This window comes from Artibeus jamaicensis, unplaced genomic scaffold, assembly GCF_021234435.1.
Source record: "Artibeus jamaicensis isolate MK-2021 breed Jamaican fruit bat unplaced genomic scaffold, CSHL_Jam_final scaffold_537, whole genome shotgun sequence".
Lineage (NCBI taxonomy): Eukaryota > Metazoa > Chordata > Mammalia > Chiroptera > Phyllostomidae > Artibeus > Artibeus jamaicensis.
The window spans coordinates 16,704,751-16,730,542 of NW_026522047.1; the positions used below are offsets into that span (position 1 = coordinate 16,704,751).

Sequence of the window (25,792 nt, forward strand, 5' to 3'; positions counted from 1 at the left end):
TGTTGCCTCATGGTGAAGTCAATAAACTGACCCATGAGCCCAATTAATAAAATTCTTACAACTAGAGCTTTAAGTGGATGCTTTAACAGTACTTCTTTCACAATAAAGTTTCAGTTTAATGGAGCAATTGAAGAAACTGGGGAAAGGTTAAGGTACTCACATTTTCTATGGTCAAGAATGTATCTGAGCTCAACATTTTCCAGATAATCTGGGATGCTCCAAAGGTGTGGTGGCAACACCACATGCCAAGAAACAAGAAAGTGGAGGAGAAAAGTGTCTTTAATTAAAAAAAAACTTTCCTTGAGGATTTGCATAGAATTCTGGGATTGGTCTGTCTTATGAATCAGTAATGAAATTCACATTAGGCTCAGATCTACTACAAAGGATTTCTTTACTTCATTTGCAATATTTTAAGAGCTAATTTGCAACATCTGCCTAAGTAAACAGAACTTACTTGGAAAGTAGAGAAGCAAAACCATGTGTCTGAAAAATTGCACATAAGTAAATATAACACTTGATAGGTTAACTTAATCAAACCCAGATGGACATGTGAATCTGTAGAACCTCAGTAGTTTTCTTGCACACCATTTGAAAAGGCTATACTATTAAAGTCAAATAGAATCTTCAAGGCCAAGGAACCCTATAACTGAATATATGACTAAGAAAATAATAGATGGTTTCCATGACACTGTCTAAGTGCTTGCAGAGGCAGTTATTTGAGTGTCATGACTTACAGGTTCCTCAGAGGAAACTGGCCACGGTACCCTGGCTTCTGGCTGACATAGAATATTGTCACTGCAGAAAGGCCTGAATTGTTGAGTTGCGAGTAGTCTTTCTAGTGATCTTGTGCAAGCATCAAATATTTGACACTTTTTTAGATCCTGAAAGCCATTATTCACCTCTTACTACCTGATAGATTTGTTTATAAGCTTTAAGAAATATGCATTTATAGCCAAAGATATTTTTTATAGAATATATGTGTATACTCTGTTCAATAAATAAGGAGGTCAACGAATCTGGAGAACCAAGATGAGAATGATTTCCCTGTAAAAACTCTGGGGGAAATCCTTCCAGGTGATTGAATCATTCAATTCAAAGGGATCTTGATAATAGCTAAGTAACCTTGGGCAATTGGTGGGGTTCACTGACCTCCTTCTTGGTGTACTATATTGTAATTACTCAATGATAAAACAAATTATTGTAGAGAATTGTGATCTATTCAGTAGATATATTTGAATGCTTAAGCCTAATGATTATACAGATATAAGGAGAAGTAAGTTGCCCAGACTGCAATGAAGATATCCATGAAAACATCCAGGAAATCACAAAATTAATAGCCTTCCTCCAAGAAAGAGATAATATGTTATTTCTTTTTCTTCAACTAGAGTATATTCTCCTCCAATGTAAAAATTCCAACAAATGACAAAAAATCAAATAAATTTATAATGACTCTCCCAGTTGCATTCTGAAGGAATAGATTGAATTTTTCTAGATGATGGTAAATCTAGAAGCTATTATAAAGTGATTTATTGACTATCCCAATTTCACATACATTCCACAGTAATGTTTCTCTCAGTTACAAGGACTACAAGAAGCATAGTCTCTTAATAAAAACTTTTTGATAATTGTTTAAAAACCTATTAAATTCTTAAAATTGAGTAAGCATAAAACATTCTGTACTAAGACATTTTTTTGGCTTTCTGTTATAACTCCATGAAGAATCAAATTCGTTTCCACTTTGGCTAAATACTTCACCATTTGTGGTTGGAAGATGCCAAGCATTGTTTTAGTTATTTTCATTTAAGGATTAAAAGATAAATTGACCCTCTGTGAATACACATATTATACACAGTATGATTTTATTTCAACCTTTTTTTTTAAGTTCTCACATGTTTATTACTGAGCCAACATCCTGGAGCAGAAAAAAATTAACAAAGAGAAAAACTACTCCCCCAATAATGTCCCAATAAGACATGTCCTACTGTCCAGCTAGCAGAAATCTTTTTAGTGATATGGTAAGATGCAAGCAACCTGAATAGAGCATAAATATGTGAGCCACCTCATGTGTGACTTCTTATAGGCCCAGTTTGGTCCTTCTCCAGTGTCTCCTCTTGGAGTAGGACCTGATTGTATTACCAGTTTTCATCCAAATCCATTCAGGAGTGGGATGATTCTGCTTTTGTTTTGTGGCCAAGGACCTCTTGATCCTGAAAGTCTTGTGAAGAAGAGTCAACCACACGCAGAATAATGGTGGAGGAGAAAGGAGTCTTATTCCAATTTTTCAAGGTGACATTCTAAGTAAGGGGGACAAGCAAATTATCAATACCTGAGAGAGCGAGTCTTCCTTCCCAATCCATTGGACCCATTCACTCCTCCACTCAGCTAATTTGAGCTGACCCAGTGTCTTTTGTGTAACATATTGAATAGCAATCATATACTTACAGGTATTTCCCTCAGCAGAATATAAGCCCAGGGTAAGAACCAGGCAGTGGCAGATACAGAGTGTGGCTCAAATCCTTCTCTAAGAAAAGACTCACTGCAGTCACCTCTTTTAGGATCTAGATCAGCATTCGAGTCAAGTGTATCATTTTCTTGGGGAAGTGTACAGCGAATGACTGAGGAGAGCGGGATGGCTGAGCTCATACTCTCCTCTGGCAACCCTAGCTTATGACCACATAAAAAGGTGGCAAAAGGGCCTGGCCACCTGCGTGGCTCGTCTCTCAGTTCCATACTGGGGTTCTCGCTGGGTTGGCAGGGTTTTGTCACATCTACACTGTGGCCTGATATTTATCCTGCCAAATCTTGTGCCCATCCCCTTTCTTATACAAGTGTTCCTTCCCATAAACTTTTCACATCCCAGTGAAGCTCCCACCTGTTTTCTCAGGAATCTAACCTCTAACCATTGGTGTCAGAAGTGGTCCGAGAAAGCAGGCAGTAGGAGGGTGCACCAACCGGGCTACTCGCTCACCGCTTGAATGGTAATGAGGAACCAAGTCCTGGTGGCAGCTGGTGCACTGACAGCCTTGGGACAAGGTGGCGGGCCAGTTGATAAAATGTTCATGAGTAGTGAGCCAGGAAGTATCAGCAGAGTAAAATGCAATGGTCAATAAGGTGATTCAGGTAATTGGAATGTGTATGTGTGGCGGGGGACAGGGATGAGAAATACAATGATAGTGGAATTGTGTGTTTTTTCCCCAAATTACAGTGAAACTACAGATTGATAACAAAAAGCCAAGGGCAGTCAACAAGTTGTAAACTGAGCGTAAAAGCCAGAACATCTCTTTGGCAGCTTTCAAAGTTCACATCTCATGCAATGGGCTCACAGTAAAAGCTGAAGATCAAGTTTGGAGTTTGATGTTCTGACTGGACAAACTTCAAAGATGGTTGGAAATTCAACCAAGGTGGTCATGGCTCCAGCTGGGCAAACCCGAGTTCCTGACACATGAGATGAGGGCATCTGGGTGATGCTTTAATAAATTTTGACTCTCCAGCCTGTTCTGGACCTTTTGAATGTGCGGGAGGGGCTCACCCTCCTCAGTGCAGGCCAGCACACTTGAGTGTTGACTGAGCCTTGGAATGGCCCCCTGACAGCGCAGCTGATGTGGCAGCTCACAGGCAATTCTGTCTACCCTGATGGCTCCTCTTTCACCCTTTAATTACATTTGCATGTACATCACTTTTTGGGGGCTGAAATAATAACTTTTTGTTTTCTACATGTATGACTGTCAATATTGTTTTTTATGGAGCCAAATAATATAGTATTTTCTTTCATGATCTATTAGTTTTTCCTTTTTTTAATAGATTTTATTTATTTGTAGACAGAGGGGAAGGGAGGAAGAAAGAAAGGGAAAGAAACATCAATGCGTGGTTGCCTCTTGTGCACCCCCTACTGGGGACCTGGCCTGCAAACCAGGCATGTGCCCTGACTGGGAATCCAACCTGTAGCCCTTTGGTTCACAGGTTGGCACTCAGTCCACTGAGCCATACCAGCTGGGGCATAATCTGTTGGGTTTTTTTCTGGAGTTACTATCCAGCTCTTTTTACACAGATACACACATACCTTTATGGCAAATATACACTGTAATGCTTACCTTAGTCTTTCTGCAGAGACCTACCACCATTTATTCAAGTAAGCATATGTTGGGGAAAGAGATTGTGAGGTCTTATTGGACACAGAGTCCCAGTTGACACTGATATCCAGAGACACCAAACATCATCATGGCTTCCAAAGTAGACACATGAGAGGAGATCAGATAATAAATGAAGCTCTGGCCAAGGTATGGCTTATAATAAGGGTCCAGAGACCTACCAGGCAGTCATTTCTCTGGTCCCCAAGTATATAATTAGGATTGACATACTTGGTAGTTTGAATAACCTCCACATTGAGCCCTAGGCCTCATTCTCTCCTGAGTGCCAAGAGCTAGTGGTCTATCTACATAGTAATCCCACTTTCAAACATTGGACCCTTATCCCTATTTTTCACTATTCTTTTTACCCTTTGTGGTACCACATGCCTCCAAGTCCTTCAGAGCCTCTCAGAGCTTTGGCTTCTTTTAATCATGGGCCCCGTTCATAGGCACTTTAAACTGCAGTAACTACTCTTTGATTTATGTCTTCCCAAAATTTGTGTAACTCTCTCGCCAGCAATATTGGCCCTTGTGGTCTGTTCTGCTGGTGTGTGTTTGCTAACTTTAACATCCACTTGTTATCATTTTAGCACAGACTTGGGAGAGAAAATAGCTCCCAATCTGCCATAACTAAGAACTCAGTCTTTTTTTATATAGAACAATTACCTCTTTCTCAGCCTCACCAATTGATATCATCTGTTGTATATGTTCTATATGAATAATCATCTTAATCTAAATTTAAATTTTAATTTAATTTTTAAAAATTTACAAAACAACGTTGGAGAGTAGAAGTTAGCTGGAATCTAAAGGCTTTCACATTTGATTCAAACCTTGAAAGGTGAGTGATGAACAACAGCTGATGCATATGGAGAGCTTACTATGTGCCAGACACTATGCTAAGTGCTTTATGTCCACTCTGAAAGAGGAACTAGTATTAGCTCCGTTTTACAGAAGTGGAGGCAGAGGTTCAGAGAGATTATGTGTAACTGCCCTAATACTGCACAGCTAATTAACGATGAGGGGTAGATTGGAAGGCAAACAGTTTGCCTCCAAAGCCAGTGATCTTAGTTATCATGCTGTGCTACATGTCCCACAGTTTGAGAAGTGTCATTGTATTACCCATAACCACTCATCATGTGTCATTGGGTGGTATTCTTTTTCCTCCACTAGTCTTGTGAGCTCCTTGAGGTTATATACATATATGTCTCAATCTTTTAAAAATATTCACTGTTGTGGGATACCCACCCAAGAATATGTGTTCAGAAAAACACATGATACACATTGGCTACTGGTTTCAAACATTAGGAAGAAAAGCTATTTGAAGCAAACTATAGCATTGTGGGGATAGGAAAGAAAGGGACTTCTTAACTTTATTTTAGTGCTTCTGGGAAAGGGAGCAGGAGAGTTTTCTCTAAACTTGTGGAGAAATTTATTCTTAACTATGGTATTCTTAACTGGTACCTTTAAACAAATCCTCAAAGTCTGGCTGTGTATGAAGAGAGTCTTGCTATAACTAGCCATGAACTATGACCAAAAAGGACAGCTTTATATTTAAAGACTGTGGTGGTGGATGAGATGGGTAAGGAGGAGGAACCAGAGGGAAGTGAAGTTTGCAGTTCTGAAAATTACAGCCTGTGGCAGGATCACGCTCCCTCGCCAATCTCAGCCGGAGGGCAAGTCCACCAAAGGACTGTTACTCACGCTTGTATAATTAAGGTTGTATTTTTGGTGGAATAAAAAGGCTTACATTTTGGCTTGTATTCTCTTGATTAACAGTGATACCAACAAGCAATTTATTCCAAAGGGCAACTGCCAGGAGAGCCCCCACATGGGACTATAGTGACCCAACTTTAAAGTTGGGGGGAAAGCAAACAAAAAACCCAACTTAAAACCAAAAGCATTATGAGAAACCCAGAAATGAATATTGAGATACAAGTCCTTCTACCTTTGCCTTTGCCATGCAGAATTACTTCTTTACCTGTCAATAGCAAAGTATAGGGATGACATCAAGAAATCCTCTCCTTCGCTTTGCATATTGGGCCTTCAACAACCTGTAAGACTGCCCTCTCCATACACTTTTACAGGAGTTATATATCTCTTAGGGAATGTGGAAAGTATGTGGGTTTTTCTAAGATGTATGTTCCTGACCCGTAAATGAAAAGCTGAGAAACTGATCTTCGTTTGGCTATTGACTAAAGGAAGCTTAGTAGACTAACATATACATAGACGGGCAAAAGTTGGTTTATAGTTGTATCATGACCTTCTTTTGAGTTAATGAAGCTACTGTTATACTCATTACTTGCATTTCTTTTTCCACACGAACAACTGTAAACCTACTTTCATCCACCCCTGCATAGATAAATATCTTTTACCAACTTCCTTGGCATAAAGGGGACCCTGGCTATCGATTGGTCTCTTAGAACTCCAGTAGCCTCTGGTGCGTGGTGGTTAGGCCTGCAGAAATTCCTCAGCGAGTTCCTTGAAAGCAGGGCCCATGTATTGCTGCTGATCTAAGTCAATTTGGTCATACACAACGCCTTGATTTTTCCTGGAAGATAACAGTAGCCATTGAGAAGTTGAGGTGGATGAGAGTTAGTTCCTTCTCAACCTTGCTACTAGGTCAGAATGAGAGCAATTCTCAAAACAAATTCTGCCACATATGTAGACATTTATTAGCCATACATTGATTAGCAAGTAGGTCTAAAACTGCACAGTTCTGTAAATTTAATGAAGTCTCAGCTTTCTGTAATTTTATGTGCCCTGAAACCTACCTTGTCTGCTTCGAGACTGACACTACACTCCAGAGTGAGGAATTTTACTTCTGGGTTATTCACCAACCCGCCAGAAATCCTTGTCCCCAACAGCCAGACCTCAGACTATTCAGGAATCCAGCTTTGAGCTCTGCCTCCAAGGGCAAGGACTAAGTCTTTGTTTGCTTCTTATACCCTATTCATGCAAGAGTGGAGAGGATCTCTAAAATATTTATAACATATCCATGCATTGTGAATACTTTGTAAATACATTGTAAATCAATCTTAATTTTATTTGGGTATTTACTGCTTACTTCCCTGAGATTCATGTAACCATAAGTAGTATATAGAGATATATATGCATATACGACTGTGTGTGTGTGTGTGTCTCAGTTTGCTTCAGGCTCTTGCTCTTCCCATTTAATTACGTAGCACCCTGGCCCTTTTTCTGCATGGTACTTCTGCTCCTATATGCAATAGGGGTGACCCTCTTTTCAACAACGAAGTCCAATATCTAACATTCAACATTCGTCCTCCCAGTCAACCGTGTTAAAAACTAGAGGTTTGTTTCTGATATTCAGGATGCTAATTAGCAGGGTGTAAGTTGTTGGTCTTGAGGTACAGTAAATGGAATGAACCATAGTTGCCCATATATCATGGTCTCATCATCCCCGAGCTCATATATTATTATGATGCTATAGCTTAACCTCAGAATATTTTCAAGTGTATTACAGGCTATTTTAATGCTGTGGTTCAACAAACACAGCACCTGGCCTAGAAGAACCACTCAAAATTTGCTGCATTGAATCGGGTAGTTCGAAAAACTTGTAAGTTGGAATAGGGCTATGTCAACTGGATTAATTATTTCTATGTCGTTAGGATTCTAAGGTTTGATTATTGCAACTCATGGCTTTATTTTGATTTTCCAGTTCTCTTGGGGGCAATCTAGAGAAACCCTGGGTTGGCTGCAGGCCCCTGTGGGAGTTTGAGAAAGTTCAGTCACGCTTCCACTGAGCAGGCCACAGGAGGCCATGTAGCAGTAGGCTTTGTAAACAATCGCTTCGAAGTGACAGTTTACCTTGTAAATTAATGAGATTGTTCATATATTTGTAGGTAATATATTTAATTGTTTAAAAGGAACGGAACTTCCTTAGTGGTGAGACAGTATTTACCCTGAGAAACAGGTCAAACCATCCCTATTTCACTGTCTCCCTCTGAGTAGGAAATCCGCAGGTAGGGCCGCGAAGCTCATGGTCGTGCAGCTTCACCATGGTCTGCTGCGCTTGTTCTTCCCCGAACGATGCTGGTGAATGAGCTAAGGAGAGCCGAGCCCAACCTCCCACGCCAGCTGCGGAAGTTACCCATACAACTCTCTGCCCTGACAAGGAAGTGAGCCAGTTTTCATTTTGGGCTCTCAAGGCCTAGCATGTAGTTCAGAGGAATGGAAGAAGATAAAGTCACTTAGATATTCTTCTTGACACTACCATCTTTCCTTTAAAATTACTTTCAGCAGCTCACAAAGTCACAAGGTCTTTGCCGTTGTCTCTGATTTCCGAACTCACTTCAGGTTGAAAATCTCACTCTTAGGATGGCCAGTAACCTCTCTTTCAACAGGCTGTTCATGATAAGCATCATTCCATTTGCCTCCCCCTCACCTTGAAACACATATTTTTCTTCCCACACCCCTGTCCCTGGAGAAAAATTTCATAACTGCACCTGAACTGATAGGGATCGGTGTTCCCGACTAACGAATGTTTGGTTCACCAGCTTGGAAAGTACCTGTGCTGCTTTGCCCCCTCACTGAAGGGAAAACATGCACTTCTGCACCCGAGCTTTGATTTTGGGCAGCCTGTGGCTTACTGGAATAACACATGTGCTTGCTCAACGTCTCCGTTTTGCCAATAAAACTCCCACAATCTCAATGATATTTTCAACCCCTTGTATCATGTCCTGATGTCTATTTACATTGACATCCAGACATTTCGGTTTCACCACTGGCACAGAGATGACATTTTTTTGTGCCTAATTATTCCTGTGGTAATGCAATGCAATCTCTCTCCAGACAAAAACTCCTCACTGCCAGCCACAGCTCAAAAACTTGCTTTATGAAGGTTTTTCTGATAATTGCCTTTGGCTTCTAAGAAACCATTCATTTAATATTGCATGATTCCAAGAGTTTTGAAGAGCAGGGGCACTCCATTCCTCTTTAAATGTTTGTGCCAGTGATCAGAAGATGTCAGTTACGTATTATTTATGGGATCACACACTTGACATATATTCTTGGCTCTTCTATTATTGGCTTCTTGTTGGATCATATGTCTATTACTGTAGAGTGTGGGATAAAAGAAGCTCTACATGATTTTTGAAATTGTTCTTTGCCTCTGGTCTGAGGCGGGGGTTTAGGACATGGACAAGGGAGACAAGCGCACAGGGCTACAACCGAGTGAAATCCCATGATGACACACTGCGGGATAACACAAATTTGCATAAACCCAGTTAGTTCCTGTGCCCCATTCAGTCCCAATTTCCAAATGCGAGTGGGTCAATGTTCTTACATCCTGGGAAATAGGCTGAGATGATGGAGGGGAATGTGGAGTTTGATAGGGAGACTGCGGTAGTTCTGACTAGGGAGCAGGAAACCAGCTCTGCACTGTTTCACTGGGTCAGCCCTTCAGGTTGGGTTGATGGAACAGCTTTCCATACGGCAGGAGATCCCTACAGTCACTCTCACTGCCCTGGAAGTCCCAGCCAATATCAGACCTCGCTAATATTAGGCTAGTGGGAGGATGGGAGCAGGGACAACTCTCACCAAGTGGCTCCAAATTGTAACAGAGATCTGGATGAATTTGGATCCCACTAAGAATTCCCTAGGATAATTCCTCATGAGCAGGCTAGTTTTTTTTTCTTTTAGTATCGATGTATTTTATTTTTACACAACCTACATGATATCTTTTTTCTTAAAAACAATGCCTTCGCTCCAAGTAAATCAAGGTCATAATAAATCAAGAGCTCAAGATAATGTTAGTCCCATTCGCCCTAGTCCTGGTGTGTGGTTGAAGAGCAGCAGCCAGCCGTGATGACAGGTGATAGATCCAAATCGCCAAATCTGTTGACATTTCTCTATTTCTAACCCATCCCTACAGAGATTCATATATGGGGTTGCACTATCCTCACAGCAGCCCAGCAGAGCAACTACGCCATCTGGATTCACGTTTTCACCAATCAAGAACTGGTAGTTTTTGAAATTAGCAAGGATGTGCTGGATTTGTTCTGCAGCTGCTGTCATAAGAGGCTTTTGTACTCTTTCTGGTCTGGGTTCTTCAAGGTTCCCTGATTGACTTCATGTCATCTTTGATGTCCTTGGAGGCATCTTTTGTGCAGCTGGTTTCCTGCAAATGATGGCTCATGACGACGTCAATATCTCGCCCTTGCCCCTGGGGCCCTCAGAAGACGCATTTCCCCCAGTAAGCGAGTCATCAACATTACCTTCTCTGCTACTGACCTCCTGCCCCTCTACCTCCAGGCACAGCCTGTCTGTGATTTCCCAGACCTTGGATCTTGTAGATATCAGAGAACATCTCCTTATGGCTGATGAGGTTCTGGTGGGTGATCACAATGGTGGCTGCAACTGGTGCAGCAGGAGCCTGGAGCTCAGAGAGAGGGCCGTGCAGCCGAGATCGGCTCTGGCAGGGAGCTAGCTGGTGGGGGAAATAAAAACTAGGTAATTGTATTCACCTTGTAGTAATGCAACTAATGAAACTGCCCATGTCACCCAGGCTATAGTGTGACTTTTCGGACACCCACTTGTCCTAGTACGGTGAGATTCTACCATAATGACCTGCTTTCTTTCAACATGGGATTGAGGTTTTCTTAGCATTATGGAACTTAGGTAAGTGTATCATGACATTAGCTCTTCAGCTCATATATTTTTTCTGTACTCCTGAAATAAAGTCTGTCAAATATGGTTAAGATCATGGTTTTCAGGCAGCTTTACAGAGCAAAGGCAGAAACTGCATTTCAGATTTTGCCAGTGGGATCTACGGACATTGTGTGTGTGCTTGTGTCTGCATCCTGTACCTTTAAGCCTGCTGTAATTTTTACTGAGGGCAAAGACATGGGGACACATAGCTTTGCATTTAACATACACACTTGCTAAGCCAACTCACGGGCTGCCAGTGTGAAGGAGACCGACAACGGCATTGGACATGTGTTGTGGGCAACCCAGACAGGAGTTGGCCGCTGTTTCCGTTTATAATGGGTTAGAAATGCAGAGAAGCAGAGCATTGTTGTTAGGGGAAGACACACTTAAGTGGTCTCCTCCCTTATGTAAGTATGGTGTGAATAGGCTCCATTGTCTTGGTGGGCAGTATCACTTTGCAAAGGTTTTTTTGTTCGGGAAAGAGTCATTTTACATGACCTTACTGAGTCACTTAAGTGACCTTACTGAGTCACTTAAGTGTGGGGTGAGCTGGCTGTTATTCTGGGAGAGGAGTGCAAGCAGGACTTTGATGTTTTAAGTGTCTTTAAAATGTTGTGAGAACATCTCTGCAGAGAAAGGTGGGAACTTCTTGGCCAGGCACTCCTCGGGCTGTGTGGCATTCTGGGCAGTGACTGTGAACATGAACTGAAAGAGCATGATCACTAAGAAATCTTTGGGATCAGGAATCTCAAGGCTTCAGTGTCCTGTCATGAGACAAGATGCTGGGGGTGACCTTTCTCCATAAAGAATGTTGGGAAGGACTTGACTTTGGATCGGCAGAAGCAGCAGGTATAGAGGATGCTGCCCCTCCAGAGAGCTCTGCCGCTGCCCTGGAGACGGCTCCCAAGCTGTGGGCATCTCTCCATCTTCTCGGTGTTGCCCTGGGGCATTCAGCACCAGTGTCTGAGATGCCTCTCACCCCAGGGCTCTCAGCCTTCAGCACACTGCTTCTCTGGAGCCAGAACTTGTGAAACCTCCATTCTATGAAGCAATAGAGGATTGGAAGGGTTCTCAGCAGGCAGGTCCTGGCTAGTTTTACTGAAAGTCCCTGTACTGCGTAATAATGACCCACATGGTCAAGGCCTCCAGGCACCTTGGCTACTACAAGAATGAAATACTTTCCCTGGCTATGCCACTGGGCTGTGACTTGCCAAGATGAGCTTTCATCCAGCAGTCAAGGCCTCTGTGCCACTGACCTTGCTGTTCCTTTGACCTGACCCTCCTCCCCAAGCCACTCCCATGCCCCGTGGGCCTTTGAATGCTTCGTGAAGAGAAAGAATGGCTCTTTGGACCTGCAGTTATATTGTCATAAGAAAGCTCAGGAATTATACTCAGAGAATAGACACAGACAAGTTCATGGCACTCTGTACAGGGATGAGGGTCACCCCTATTGCATATAGGAGCAGAAGTACCATGCAGAAAAAGGGCCAGGGTGCTACGTAATTAAATGGGAAGAGCAAGAGCCTGAAGCAAACTGAGACACACACACACACACACACACACACACACACACACACACACACACACACAGTCGTATATGCATATATATCTCTATATACTACTTACGGTTACATGAATCTCAGGGAAGTAAGCAGTAAATACCCAAATAAAATTAAGATTGAAATAAAGACGAGGCAAAAGGATTCCTTTTAGGAAGGAGACCCGGAGCAGACAGAGTGAAACAACCAGAAGCTTAAGCCCATGTAATAGACCATTATGCAAGTAAAGTAAGCCAGGTGAAACACAAATACCATATGATCTCACCTATAAGTGGAACCTAATCAACAAAACAAACAAGCAACCAAAATAGAATCAGAGACATTGAAATTAAGAAATAACAGACAGTAACCAGAGGGAAGCGGGGAGGGAAATAAGGGGGGAAAGAAGGAAAAGGGTCATCAAAGAACATGTATAAAGGACCCTTGGACAAAGTCAAAGGGATACATTGAGAGAAAATGGACACAACTGTATTCGAACATTAATAAAAATGGTTAAAAAAAAAGAAAAAAGAAATCTATGACAATGGCAGAAAGAGACATGTTTTCACTGGCCAAGCCTTCAGGGTTTCCCTGAGTCATGCTTGGCTTTGTCATTAGAAAAGGTCAGTTGAAGGCAAGGTAATGGAAAGTCTATGACCTTTCGTTCACACACAAAATATCAACCTCTGGTCAGAAAATGGTGATTCCTTTTTCCATGATTCATTACCTAGAAGCCTCTGGTTTCCTGGAATTCTTTAACAATTCCAACTCCTCAGAATAACTGTTAAACACCACAATTTGGAATAATACATTTTTCTTTCAGAGTGTGGAATTAATCCACTCAGTATTAAAATGACGCGGTTTGTCCTTTAGTGTCCCCTGGCCCACACATTGGTGACTTGGAAATCATTGGTGATTTCAGAATTGCATAAACTGTAGTAATAAATTACATTAAAATGTTTCAGTGATTTTATTTTATATATTCTTATTTTAGTTTTTTAAAGATTTTACTCATTTATTTATTTAGAGGGGAAGGGAAGGAGAAAGTAGGGAGAGAAACATTAATGTGTGGTTGCCCCTCATGTGTCCCCCACTGGGGACCTGGCCCGCAACCCAGGCACGTGCCCTGACTGGGAATCAAATTGGTGACCCTTTGGTTTGCAGGCCCGCACTCAATCCACTGAGCTACACCAGCCAGGGCTTACTTTGTACATTTTTATGAAGTTCTGTACGTTATCATTGCTGCTGCTGTTGTTGAGCTGCCATCTGCCCAATAACTATTTATGAAATACCCAGTCCTGGACGCTGTTCTAGGAGTTAACCTCTGGTTGCCACTGAACAAGGTGTTTTAAAGGCATGTCTAATTCTCACAGGATGGAAAAGTGAGGATTATTCTTTCCACTTAATAGAAGGAAAAAAACCCTGAAGATCAGAGAGCCTAAGTAGCTTTTCCAGAGTCAGACGGCTAATAAAAGGCAAAGCACTTTGCAATTAACTGATTGCATAGCACTTTCTACTTGACCAGAACAAATCTTGAGAACTTTCTTTCCTTTTTTTCTGTTAATCTATCAAAAATTTTTATTGTTATTCCACGTTGATTCTCACTGTTGGCAGCTGTTCGGTCAATATCCAATTTCCTTCTCTTTATGTTGTACTTATACCCAAATGCTTCACCATCTTTCTTACTCTAGGAAATTTCAAGGAAAGCAAACCCAACCTTCAGTGAGAGAACATGGAATAGAGAACTGGGAAGGGTTGATCAAGGGAGTCTGGGAAAGAAAGTTTTGGAATCAGATATTCCTAGTAAATATTCACCATTATCTTTGAAATAGATTCAAATAGAATTTACTACTAGAATATCAGCTAGTGCCATTCCAGAACATACTTTACAGTCAAGTGTGATTGTAAACAGCCCTGGCTGGTATGGCTCAGTGGGTTGAGAGAAGATCTGGGAACTGAAAGGTTGCTGGTTCAATTCCCAGTCAGAGCACATGCCAGGGTTGCAGGTCGAGTCCCCAGTTGGGGATATGTGAGAGGCAACAGGCTGATATATCTCTCACACATTGAAGTTTCTGTCCCTCTCTATCTCTCTCCCTTCCCCTCATTCTAAAAGTAAATAAACAAAATCTTTTTAGAAAAAGAATTAAAAGAAAAAATTATAAACGCGCCATTTAAAGTTACCCATAGGTATACTTCATTTAGTACAATAATCAAGACTCTATAACCGGGTGAATGTGCAAAGCTCCATGTGTCTCATCAGTACGGTGGGAAGATAGGCAAGGCAGTAATTTTGTTTTGTGTTGTTTTCAAGGACTGGAAACCTAGGACTCAGAAATATACCTACAAATGGGTTGAATTTTTGTTGGGGCAGGAAAAAACTTGGTTGGCCTAAGGGTCATAACTGTGGAATGTGACATGATGAACAGAGTGTAGAATAAACCATTCCAAGACATGCCACTTTGGCAGAAAGGTTGTTCTGAGCTGAAGGCAATTGAGAAGAAGCAGATAAAATTTCTCTTCCTTTTCCCTTTTTACCTAAAAAAGCAGGACTTTTTTTGTAAAAATGTCTCCCACCCTCCTCTACCAGGAAAGACAGAAGTCAGTCATCAGAGATAACTCTAGATTCTTATCAATCCAGAGATAGTACAGAGGAATCCACGTAACAAACCTCACTAGCTATCCCTTAACTTCCATTCATTCTCCTATATATTGTATATTTACCTTCCCACAGTTTGCACCCTAGAAACAGTCTTTTTCCTTTGCCTGTCACTTCTCTGAAAATGTATTATTCTTCCCGTAAGATGGTGTAAGCACAAGTTCTAACCACCTCTTTGAGTTACTCATCACTAAGTATTCTGTGTATTTGCATGGATGCACATGTTAGTAAACTTCTGTTTGCTTTCCTCTTAGTAATCTGCCTTTTATCCATCTGATTTACAGGGCCCCGGGAAGATAACCTATGAAGCAGAGGGAAAAAAATTTCCTTTCCAAGGGCCATGAATGTCATCTGGTATGCATGTAAAAGTAGAAAAAAGCATTGACCTTTTCTGTCTGTGTATTTGGCTATAGGCCTTGAGTCTGACTCTTGGTGAAAAATGAGTGCTCTGAAGTCAAAATGGCTTCAATAAATCACTGATGGATGTTGGGTCCAGAAGGATATTCTTCTCAGAGCACATGATCATCAACCTTCTTCCATTCTCAAGATGGATAAGTCAGCAGGACATTCATATGCGTATTAACTTAAAATATTCCTCATGATATTCATGTTCACACCAAGCAAAAATAAAAAAAAAAAAAAGGCTTTCTTGCCCTGTATAAGACCACACTTATTTTGGATTTCATCTTCTATTCAAATTATGTTTGGGTTGTTTTTTTATATATCTGACACAGACATTATATCACCCATGCATATCCTAATTTGTGATTATATAGCTCTAAGAGTTCTAAATCCAAGAATATTAGTTGGTGGCATTCAGTACAGTGTGGCTGGGAGCCAGATAAATTCATGGTAGGTGAGCCCATACAAACTAACAAGAGCTGTGTTTTGGTTATGTTTGCATTTCTGGAACTGATCACAGGATCTACTACATAGCAGTAGCCCTTCAGTAGTGCTATTAAATATTAAAAGAGCGATAGCAGCAGTGCTATGGATGGATGGCTTCCTTCCTTCAGAAAGACTCGCTCACTAACACCTGCACGTTCAACCCACACAGGCAAACACGAACCTCCTTCTGCCTCTGGCCCTGTTGAGTAAAAGCTAGCAACCTTGGGACACCCGGGGCTTATTTTTTCTTGTTAATATTATTCACTCGGTTCATAAACTTTTTTTGATAATTTTACTGTTTGTAAGATATAGAACTAGCCTTGTAAGCTGCCAAAAATGAATCAGAGACAGACATTGACTTTAAAGAACTTTTGTACTTACCGCAAAAATAAGACAATAATGTTGGGTCAACGTCCTGTTGTTTTGCTATATTTACCGTGTGATCAACAGTAATCAGAACAATCGTAAGTGATTCTGTCTTTGCTTTCTCACTCAACACTCACAAATATGCTGCTGGTTTGAGAGCATGCCCATGCAAACTATTTTAGGTTTCCCCGATCAAGTCCAAATGTCCCTATGCAACACCCTCAAAAGTCTAAAATCTTGCAGCATTTGTGCTGTAGTGAAAGCTGTGAGGTTCACAAAAACCAGCGAGAAGCCAGAATGAAGCATTGCAAGGATTTCTAGCACTTAACCTCAATCAGAGGTTTCTCAATGTAAGACAGTCTAACCTACCTGATGTGAAGAACAGAAGTAGATGACTAGACTGGAACAAGATGGATCTCTAGCAGAATTTTCATGAGATTATCAGCTGGGAGAGCCAGTAGTAGGAGAGGCTGATTTTCTTTTTGAGAAGTTACTCGACTAAAAAGAGACATAGCTAAAAAGGTAAAAACAGATTCCCCATTGGGGTTTTCCTGATGGCTTCTGCAAGCATTGTGGAGGTGTCTATCTATCTCCCTTACTTTTTGATTAGTGCTTTTTGATTAGTGCTTTTTGATTAGTACTTTTTGATTAGTGTGGAATTGGCTTTAAAACTGCTTCTGAGCACTTGTTGGTGGTTTGAGAAATGGTGAGTGGCAAAGAGTCCATGAGTCAGGACAGCAACCACTCTGGTAGCCCTGGTACCAATGCATGTGTGTGTGCACACACAGAAAGACTCTCTAACATCTATAATATTCCTCAGCAGCCCAGCCCCCCTGAATCTGGTAGTCGAGGTTGCAGAGCCCCTAGAAGGCAGAGTCCACAGCTTCCAGCTTAAGCAGCCCTTGAGGAGCATCGGGAGGTGTGTCGGCAAGTGTGGCCACTTCTCCCTCTTCCAGCAAGGCATACGGGCATTGCCCTTGGCATCTTGTGCACTAAGGCAAGCCCATTGTGAGAATCACACACCACAGAGGCACACCACTCCACCCCCCTCCAGAACATGAGTCTTCCTTGGCCAAACTCATTTTACTCTGCTCTTCCACTTGGCTTTCACCTTGAGCACCCTGCAACTTTTTCTGGCACATGTTCTTCTGGGTCCAAATGATCAGGCTATAGAGACAAATCAATTGTTTCTCCCAGCTCTCCGGGAAAGAAAACTCCCTTCCCATTACAACCCTTAACGTGTGCTCCTGATGATTCCACTGTAGCTTAATATGGTAGTAGCTTTTTGGCATTGTTGTAATGTTTTTTGTTTCATTTAAATACTTACTATTCGGTCTTTCAAGTGACCTAAAATTCTTGTCCAAAAAAAATTGATTTTAGTGTCTCAGAAGAAACGGATAAAGTGACCATGAATGTGACTGGGAAAATAATTACGCAGACATCTTGCTGGATGAGTCAGCTTGGCTGACAACAGTGTTCAGATTTTTCTGAAGAGGATAATCTTTCTATTTGTATGTGTATGTATGTGTACTTATAAACTCTTTCAAATCTTCCCTCCTGGATCCAAGACCCACCCATCTAAATGTTTGCAAGTTCTTGAAACTTGTTCAGTTCAACAAAAGTTATTGCCCACAACTTGGGACACAAAAAGGACTAAGCTGTGTTCATTTGTCATTCATCCTTGGGAATTCATGCCTGGTCCCTCGTATGTTCACTAAATGCCATGCAGAGTTTCACACTTCCATGTGTGTGCTCCTGTGGTTGCTCTCTGCTAAGAATACCTTTCCTGGCCAGTGCAGCTGCTGAACCTCTGCCCCTGTTTGCAAGTCCTCTGCGGGTGGAAGACAGCCTTCCTGCCCTTCCCCAGAGGTTGACCTTGTAGCCATGGAGCCTGTACAACAGGCTGGCAAGCAAGGCATAAGGGCATTGCCCTTGGCATCTTGTGCACTAAGGCAAGCCCATTGTGAGACCCACACACCACTCCACCCCCCTCCAGAATGTGAGTCTTCCTTGGCCAAACTCATTTTACTCTGCTCTTAAAAAAAAAAAAAAAAGTGAAGTAATTTCCCACCAGTCTAGTCTGAGTTACACGAGAGGTATTCAATGAAAATATCTATTTAGTGCCACAAGGTCATTATCAGTCATTAACTTAGCTACTTTTGGGTGTAGGTATTTTATCTTATGCCTACTCTGCTCAATTCACTGGTTAGGAGTGCAGAACCAAGTTCATTTGGCTGTAAAGCTGGGTGACTATGGCCCTTGCTAAGACCTGACATTTCTAAAAAAAATTAATGCATGTTACATACTGTAGTCACCCCCTTATCTCTGTTTTTCTACCCTCAGTCAATCAGGTTCAAAAATGTTAAATAGAACATTCCAGAAATAACCAAGTTTTAAATTGCATACCATTCCGGTGAAAAAGATCTCACACTGCCCCACTGCGTCCTGCCCAGGGTGAGGAATCACCCCCTTGTCCAGCATTGCCCACGCTGGGTATGCTCCCTGCCATCGGTCACTTACCGACATCTCAGTGGTCAGAGGACGGTCCCAGAGTCACAGCGCTCGTGTTCACGCCGATTTTACTCAGTAATGCCTCATTCACATAACTTTTATGACAGTATGATGTCATAGTTGTTCTATTTTATTACTAGTTATTGTTGTTAATCTCTTTCTTCCTCTCCTTTCTCTCTCTCAGATTAATTTTTAGGAAATCACATGGTTTTGCCTACAACAGAGAAATGGTATGTAAAAGACATAAGACAAATAAGCAGGTACAGATCCTGAGGCTGGTGGGCACCTGAGATAATGAAGGGAATGTGGAGCCAACCATACAGATACTGTTACATACAAATCAGGACTGTGGTCCGGAGACCTACAGCAAGAGGAGGGCGCCTAGTGAGCTCGTACACCATCTTGAAGAATAAGGGCAAGAGAACTGCAGCCATATAAACTGATTCAAGATATAAACTTGCTCAAGTAAACTATGCTTCCAGATCATAATAAGGTAACCTGAGGCCGTTTAGAATGTAGTCTCTTTAAGGTTGATAGAAGACCACAAGGCTTCTGGGTGACTTGCTCTGTGGCTCAGAAGGAATTAGTGACAGCAAAAATATCACAGGGAAAAGAAACCACAACATTATTTCATATTTTAAAATCTTAGCTCATAAAACAAAACTTCTTTATAATTCAAAACCTAAGAGCATGGGGACCTGGACTCCGCCTGGACTCCTGACTGCCAGGCCCAGCTCTTGCCCACTGGCGAGGAACTCTGCCCTGGCCCCGCCGTGCTTCCAGCTGGAGGCTTAGTCTGGGGCCTCAGGTGACCCTGGTTGTGCGGCAGGAGGATGGAAACCTCTGGAGAGTCTAACCCTGTTTGCCACTACCTGCGTCAGTGGCAGGTGCCAGAGCAAATAGGGACCTCAGATATTGATTTTGGAAACTTCTCCCAGAAAACTCAATTGGCCGAATGAAGGTTAGCATTCTGGATATGAAGATGGAAGGCAGCAACCTGTCTGAGGACCGCTGACTGTCCAGCCAGCCAGCCAGCCAGCTCGAGGCAGGGAGACCTGGGAAGAGAGACTTCCAAACCGGCAGATTCGGGCTCCACACACCTGGTGGACAGTGAACTGCATTAGTAATGAACAAATTGCTAAGGCACAAGAAGGGACCGACTTGGATTTCTGTCCGTCTTTCTACTAATAAAAAAGCCAGCCTCGGCAAATCAAATGGAGCACCTTCTACATGCTATGCTGTGTGGGCGAAGCGAGAAGCTTCCCACTGCAAAGCATTCCTAAAAACACATATGAAAATAGGTCATTATACGGCAGACTGCGCTCTCCTGTAGGAAAGAGATTGTAATTTCAGGTTGACTCCCTAATCCAGGGCATGACCAGCAATAAATTATAAGACAAAGCTCTCTCTATAAATCTTCACTTTTAAAATCACAAGTGTGCTCCAAGTTCCTATAAAATGCACTTTACATATTTATTATACAGAAGCACAATGAACTATAAGCTGTCTATGAAGAAGCACATAAAACACTACTCTATCATTTCAGACCTGTTTATTTAAAAAATGTGCTGCTATAACGCAGATAACCATGGTCTGCATTTACTAAGCACGTATTAAACGCCACCACATGCTTTACCTACCTTATGGTGTTGAATCCTAGGAAGAAACTGAGGCTTATAGAAATGGTGCTATCAGTTGTTCAAATACAATTATTTAAAAAGTGACTGAACTGGGATTTAAACCGAAGGCGTCTAATTTTAGAACTGGTGTTGTGGAGAGAAAGGTCACACGGTCTCCACAGGTTGGGGGAGAGGAAAATTGGAGAAAACCTAGGTTTTGGTGATGATTCAGGTTGCTGCATTAACCCATCTGTATTTCTTGTTATGTGAGATGATTCAGTGCTTTATTGTTTAAGCTGTTCTGAGCTGTGTTTTCTGTTATGTTCATCCACAGCTCTCTGATGTCCTGTATAAGAACGGATTTCTGCCCCCAAAACGTGAAGCTAGTGCTCTCCCTGGCACAGCTTCAGGCCAGAGCCACAGAGCACTCACTAATTCGGAATCTACCACGGGTAACACGGCTTCACTGGGCTTCTTCAGAATACAGGGAAAAGCGGTGCTGTGCCCGGTTCAGTCAGGCCAGCCCTTCCCCACAGTGTTTCGCTTCCATGATTTCTGACCATCCTGGTAATTCGGGGTTTGGGTAGAGGGAAGGAAGAAAAGGAAGGATAAAAGCTTGACCTACTTGTATCCCCCTGCTTACTCTGTGCCTATTACGTAAACTCTCTTCTCTAACTAGCAAAATCTTACTTCCTTTTCAAGGTTTTTCAAGTCACATCTTGCTCGAGAAACCTGAGAGCCCTGCAGTTCCCTTCGCTTTGATCTCTAATTCCTCTGGAGTCAGAGTAACACATTTGCTAACCACCTGGAGACATCGCTCAGGCCTGGTAGTCCATCCTGCTTTTTCCCTTGTTTATTTCTTGACTTCTCTAGTACACGCTAAACTTCCCTGAGATCAGCGACGCCACAACATTCCGTAGAGATTCTAATGGTGCCTGCCAGCCTATGGTGGATACATGCAGTCATCCACGTATAACTGGGTCTTGATACACTGATTTAAACAATAAGTGAAAATACAGTGGGTGGGGGGTAGAAAGAAAATAGAAAGGAAAATCTGGGAATGCCTGTCATCTCAGTTTGGCCTAGTTTAGAATTTGCAAACTATGGGGATAAGTGCAGTGTGCTGTGGATAGGTTGGGATTCCTGACACGCCATGGGATTTTCTTGATGTTCCTGTACCTGGGTGTCAGCTCGGGAGGGTGGGGGAGGCTGACTGATTCGTCCTGAATGCATGCAAGTTTGCTGGGCATTTGGACTGAGTCCCTGTCCTCCAGTTCCTTGCAGTCCCGCGTGCTCTCGGTCACGGCCTGTTTCACTCCAACGCATTCTCCACCTGGCCGCTGTAAGCACGGTGCTTTCAACTATGGCTCCCCAGGGTACAAAATAACAGCGACGGCAGTTGGTGCCACTGTTGTTTTTGTCATGAAATCTTTAAGCAGCTTCCAAACAGTGAATTCTCATAGTAGAACACAAGGTCATGTCCAGGTGGTTCTTCCTGCAGTCTCCGAGAAGTGTCACTTTTCCTGTAGGCCTCTGCCCAATACTGCTCCCTGGAGTGATATAAACTGACCTTCGGGGCTGTGGTCAGAGCTGTAAATTCCATGTCTGCAGTCGTCCCCCCACCCCCAGGAAGCCTGGAAGGGGGAATGTCTCAGCAGAAGTGCATTCAGTGCATCAGGGAGCTCCTTTCTAAAATGTTTCCTTCGTGACCTAGCTTTTCAGCCCAAACCGTCAGATACATAGGATACAGGAAAATGCTTACAACTCAATCAGCTGTCCTAGGATTGTTCTCTTAAATACAAAAAGAACACTGATGGAAAATTATTTAATTAAAACATAGATCACAGTTCTCTGTGGACTGATAGTGATGTGGATGAAAAAAAACTCCAAATCTCAAAGCAACCAGATTTCCTTCTTTGTCCTTTCAGTTTTCTTGGTAGTTTTTATTCAACTCCTTTAATAAAGACTTTCTCTTCCCCCTCCTTTTGTCTTTCGTCTTATCAGCAGTGCGACTGCCCACTCACGAGCCTAACAGCACAGAGGTGTCTGAACAAGCAACACTCGCCCCGTTCCCGTTCTGCCTCCGCCAGGCCCTGGCTCTCCTCCCTTCAGGACCCAGGGCCGTGAGAGCACATTCACTTTCTGGTGTGTTTTAAGGACACTGTCAGGGCAGTGCTTTCAGGACCCGTCCTTATGGACCCTCGGGTTCTCCCGAGTGCCTTGGGTGATGAATGAGTCTCTGCGCTTTGCTGCCCCTGTTTATTTATGGTATAAGTTGTGGCTGTACTGTAGCTCACAACTCATAACAGGCTGAACATTTTTGCCCCACGACTTTGCTTTAATGAATCTACAAACAGAAACAACAGTCTGAATGGGTCCATAGCAGGGTTGCAGGGCCTTTCCCGACATCTACCTTTCTGATCTCCAAAGGAGTGGGACCCCAACACCACTGTCTGCTGCTGCCTTACCAGGCTCCTGGGTGACCCTCCTCCCAGGCTAGAAGAAATTACCTTTCCTTTGAATGATGTGAGTATAAACTCATAAATAACTGAACTTTAATCTGAATGTACTAAGCGCCGTCATTTTCCAAAGCAAAGACTGCCACTTGCTGTGAGCAGTAACTCCCAGAGTTTAGCCTGTATTGGAATCCTCCGGGGTGCTCAGCACAACACAATCCTGAGCTCCACCTGAGACAACCGAAAAAGACTTGGGAAGGGATTCTCAGCAGCCGGCCGGCCTGGAGTTCAAGGTCTGCCAGGCACAGTCTCAGGGCCGCCCTAGGAGGAACATTCCTGGAGAGCGATTTGCTTTGCCAGTGACCTCATGGACACCGGGACGGGGGTGCCGGGCGTGGGTCCCAGCTGAGAGCGATGCTGCTAATACCGGTGTCCTGCTTGTCTTCTCCTTCTCGTAGATTTCTCTGGCCCCACTCAAGCCAACTGGTAGCCTCCCTTGAAATAAAGGAGAGTAGGCCCAAACCATTCCACTGCACTGAAACTCGAGGAGAGCCGGACAGACCGCCCCAGCTTCTCAACCCGGCGGAGGGCCAGCTGGTACTCCTCGCTTAGAGGGACCGAGGCCGAAGGCTGGCCAGAACGGTAAGCAAAGCTTTCAGGCCTGGAGACGAAACACAGTTTTCTGCAGTTTTATTTCTTGAAAGAGGACTCGCCTTACCCAATTTTAATGTGTTTGTTAAAAAGTTGTTTGTTGAAGGCAAGTAGATAGTTTTTATCATTATCTTGACAGCAGTATTTAATTCTACTGCTTCTATAGGACCAAAAGTATTCTCTCCTTCATTGTCTCTCACTCACTATCTCATGCAAAGGGTAAGGTATAGAAATTTCACTCTCGGTCGTTTTTGTAAAGTAGTTTAAAAATGGCCCAATACTGCAGAAAAAGCAAATTCCCATCCTCTTCCCACATCTCACACCCAGCCCACCGGGACTGTGTGCATGTGTGTAGAAGTGCGGGGGCGGGGAGGAGGTAGGGCCGGGTGGTGATGAGGGAGAGTGGAAGGGCCCGGGGCTCTGAGGCCATAAACGCGCCCTGCAGCAAGCCAACGGTCGAAGCCAGCACCGGGGGAGCCACGGAATTCCAGGTTGAGGGGCAGATCTCAGAATGCTCGTAGTTTCTGTTTAGACATGCTTTCTCTCCTCCTCTCCCTCCCCTCAATCCTAGCCAGCAATTAAATCCTTCAACCATTTACACTTAGGAAGCTCAAGAAATTCCACTAGTTCCTGGTTTGCAGCAGGTTAGAAAAAAGCAAAAGATAAAGAGAAAGGAGTCTTATAGAATGTAGAGCTCTAGACCTATCAAATAGAGTAAAGAAATGTGGAGTAATGACCCCTTAGTTCATACACAGAGCTTTTCACCTTCAAAAGACACAGTAACCATGAACCAATTAAGTTTCACTGCAGTGCTGGGAAGACGATACAGAAATATTACCATCATCATTTATGGCTAGAGGAACCGAGAGTGAGGCAAAGGTGGGCACCGACCTATGGAGGCCAACCAGGAGACTTGGAAGACGGCTTCTGTGGGCTTTCCTGGGTGTGGTTGGTCTGGGCTTGCCTCCAGCTTTATCCTGGGCCACCTGGGAGTCACTGTTAGCTTACCATTATCAGGCATTCAGTTAACTAGCACCGGCAGGCTCTGAAGTGTATCTGCTCGCCATATGGCCGAGGTGGGAGCTTCACAGCAGAGGAGGGGACACGTGTGGGAATGAGACAGGGGCCTGGGTTAGAATCTCAGCTCCCCCATCCACTCTGGGACCTTGGTAAGGTACCAGCTTCCTCATCAGTTACATGGTGAGCCGTCACAACTTCCTTTCCCTCCTAACCACAAAAATAGGGGCACCCCTTCCATATTTCAGCCACTCCCCAGGGTTTTTCAGGCTCCCACCTTCTCATTCCTCTCCTTTGTTGACCCCAGAGCCTGTTAATTGGAAGAGAGAGAGCAGAGGTTAGAGAATGGCTCCAAGGCTGGGGACCCTATGGCAGAGATTCTGATCCTGTAGGGCCCTGGAACTGTTGTTTACTTTTCAACATGCAGGCAACTCTGATGTAGCCCAGAAGATTAGCAACAACCCAGCCTCCCTCAGCATCCTCAGCTCCAGGACTGGGAAAGGAGCAGGGAAGTTTCCCACACTGCGCTTCCCCCACTTCTCACTCCCACCCCTACTCGCTCCTTCAGACACTGCTCACACCGCTGCTAAGGGAGCCTGGTCATCTCTGATACCCGAGTTCTTTCCCTTGGCCACAGCATTCAGGGTTCCGCTGTGCAGATAAAGTGGGCGTTGCTGTGCTGGCCTGGGAACCCACCCCTGCTCACCTCCTCTCTCTGACTCACGGGTAATCCTTTGGAATAGAAATCTGCTCACCAAGGCAGTAACTCTCCAGATGACAACGGCAGGGTCATTGCGATTTGGGGATTTTTGACACCTTCTTATTTTAATTAAATTCATTTGTGCAGCTAGTCTTTAGCCTACTGTTACAGTGTTGATAACAAGTGCGAGAACCTCGCTGAGTTCAATAGCCCGATAGTGAAGTCTACCATTAGCCAGCTACTTAGAAAGAGGAACGAGGGGGGTTCTCCCTGAAGGCGCCCTCCACTTCCTCCCCATTCCGAGCCCGTTCACAGTGACCAGTGAAGAGCATCTCTCCCCTTGCTGTCTCTGTCTCTCAGTCACGACGGACACCTCGGCTGCACCACTTGTTGCTGACACACTTGCTGCTTTCATGGTGCATCACATTTGAATCCCTGCAAACCAGAGGTCAACATTCCTCATTTTCAACCCTGTTCTCGCCTAGAACTTTGGAGAGTGGAGGGAGGAAGGGTGATGCTAACAGTCTCCGGGGTGGAGAACAGGGGTGTTAACTTTTTACAAGGGGCAGGAGGCTCCTACATCCCGTGGGAGGG

At 43.4% G+C, this 25,792-nt stretch overlaps 1 protein-coding gene and 1 pseudogene across 1 annotated transcript; both read right to left on the bottom strand.

Moving 5' to 3' along the window:
- Positions 1–2,074: 2,074 nt before the first annotated feature.
- Positions 2,075–3,061, bottom strand: LOC119061739 (60S ribosomal protein L39-like). The gene is made up of 2 exons (XM_053658296.1): positions 2,969–3,061; positions 2,075–2,215 (listed from the first exon to the last, which is right to left on the bottom strand). Exons 1-2 carry the CDS (start codon positions 3,059–3,061, stop codon positions 2,075–2,077), a joined length of 234 nt encoding a protein of 77 aa, XP_053514271.1.
- Positions 3,062–9,887: 6,826 nt separating this feature from the next.
- On the bottom strand, positions 9,888–25,291 carry LOC119061738 (translationally-controlled tumor protein-like; annotated as a pseudogene).
- Between the last annotated feature and the right edge of the window lie 501 nt (positions 25,292–25,792).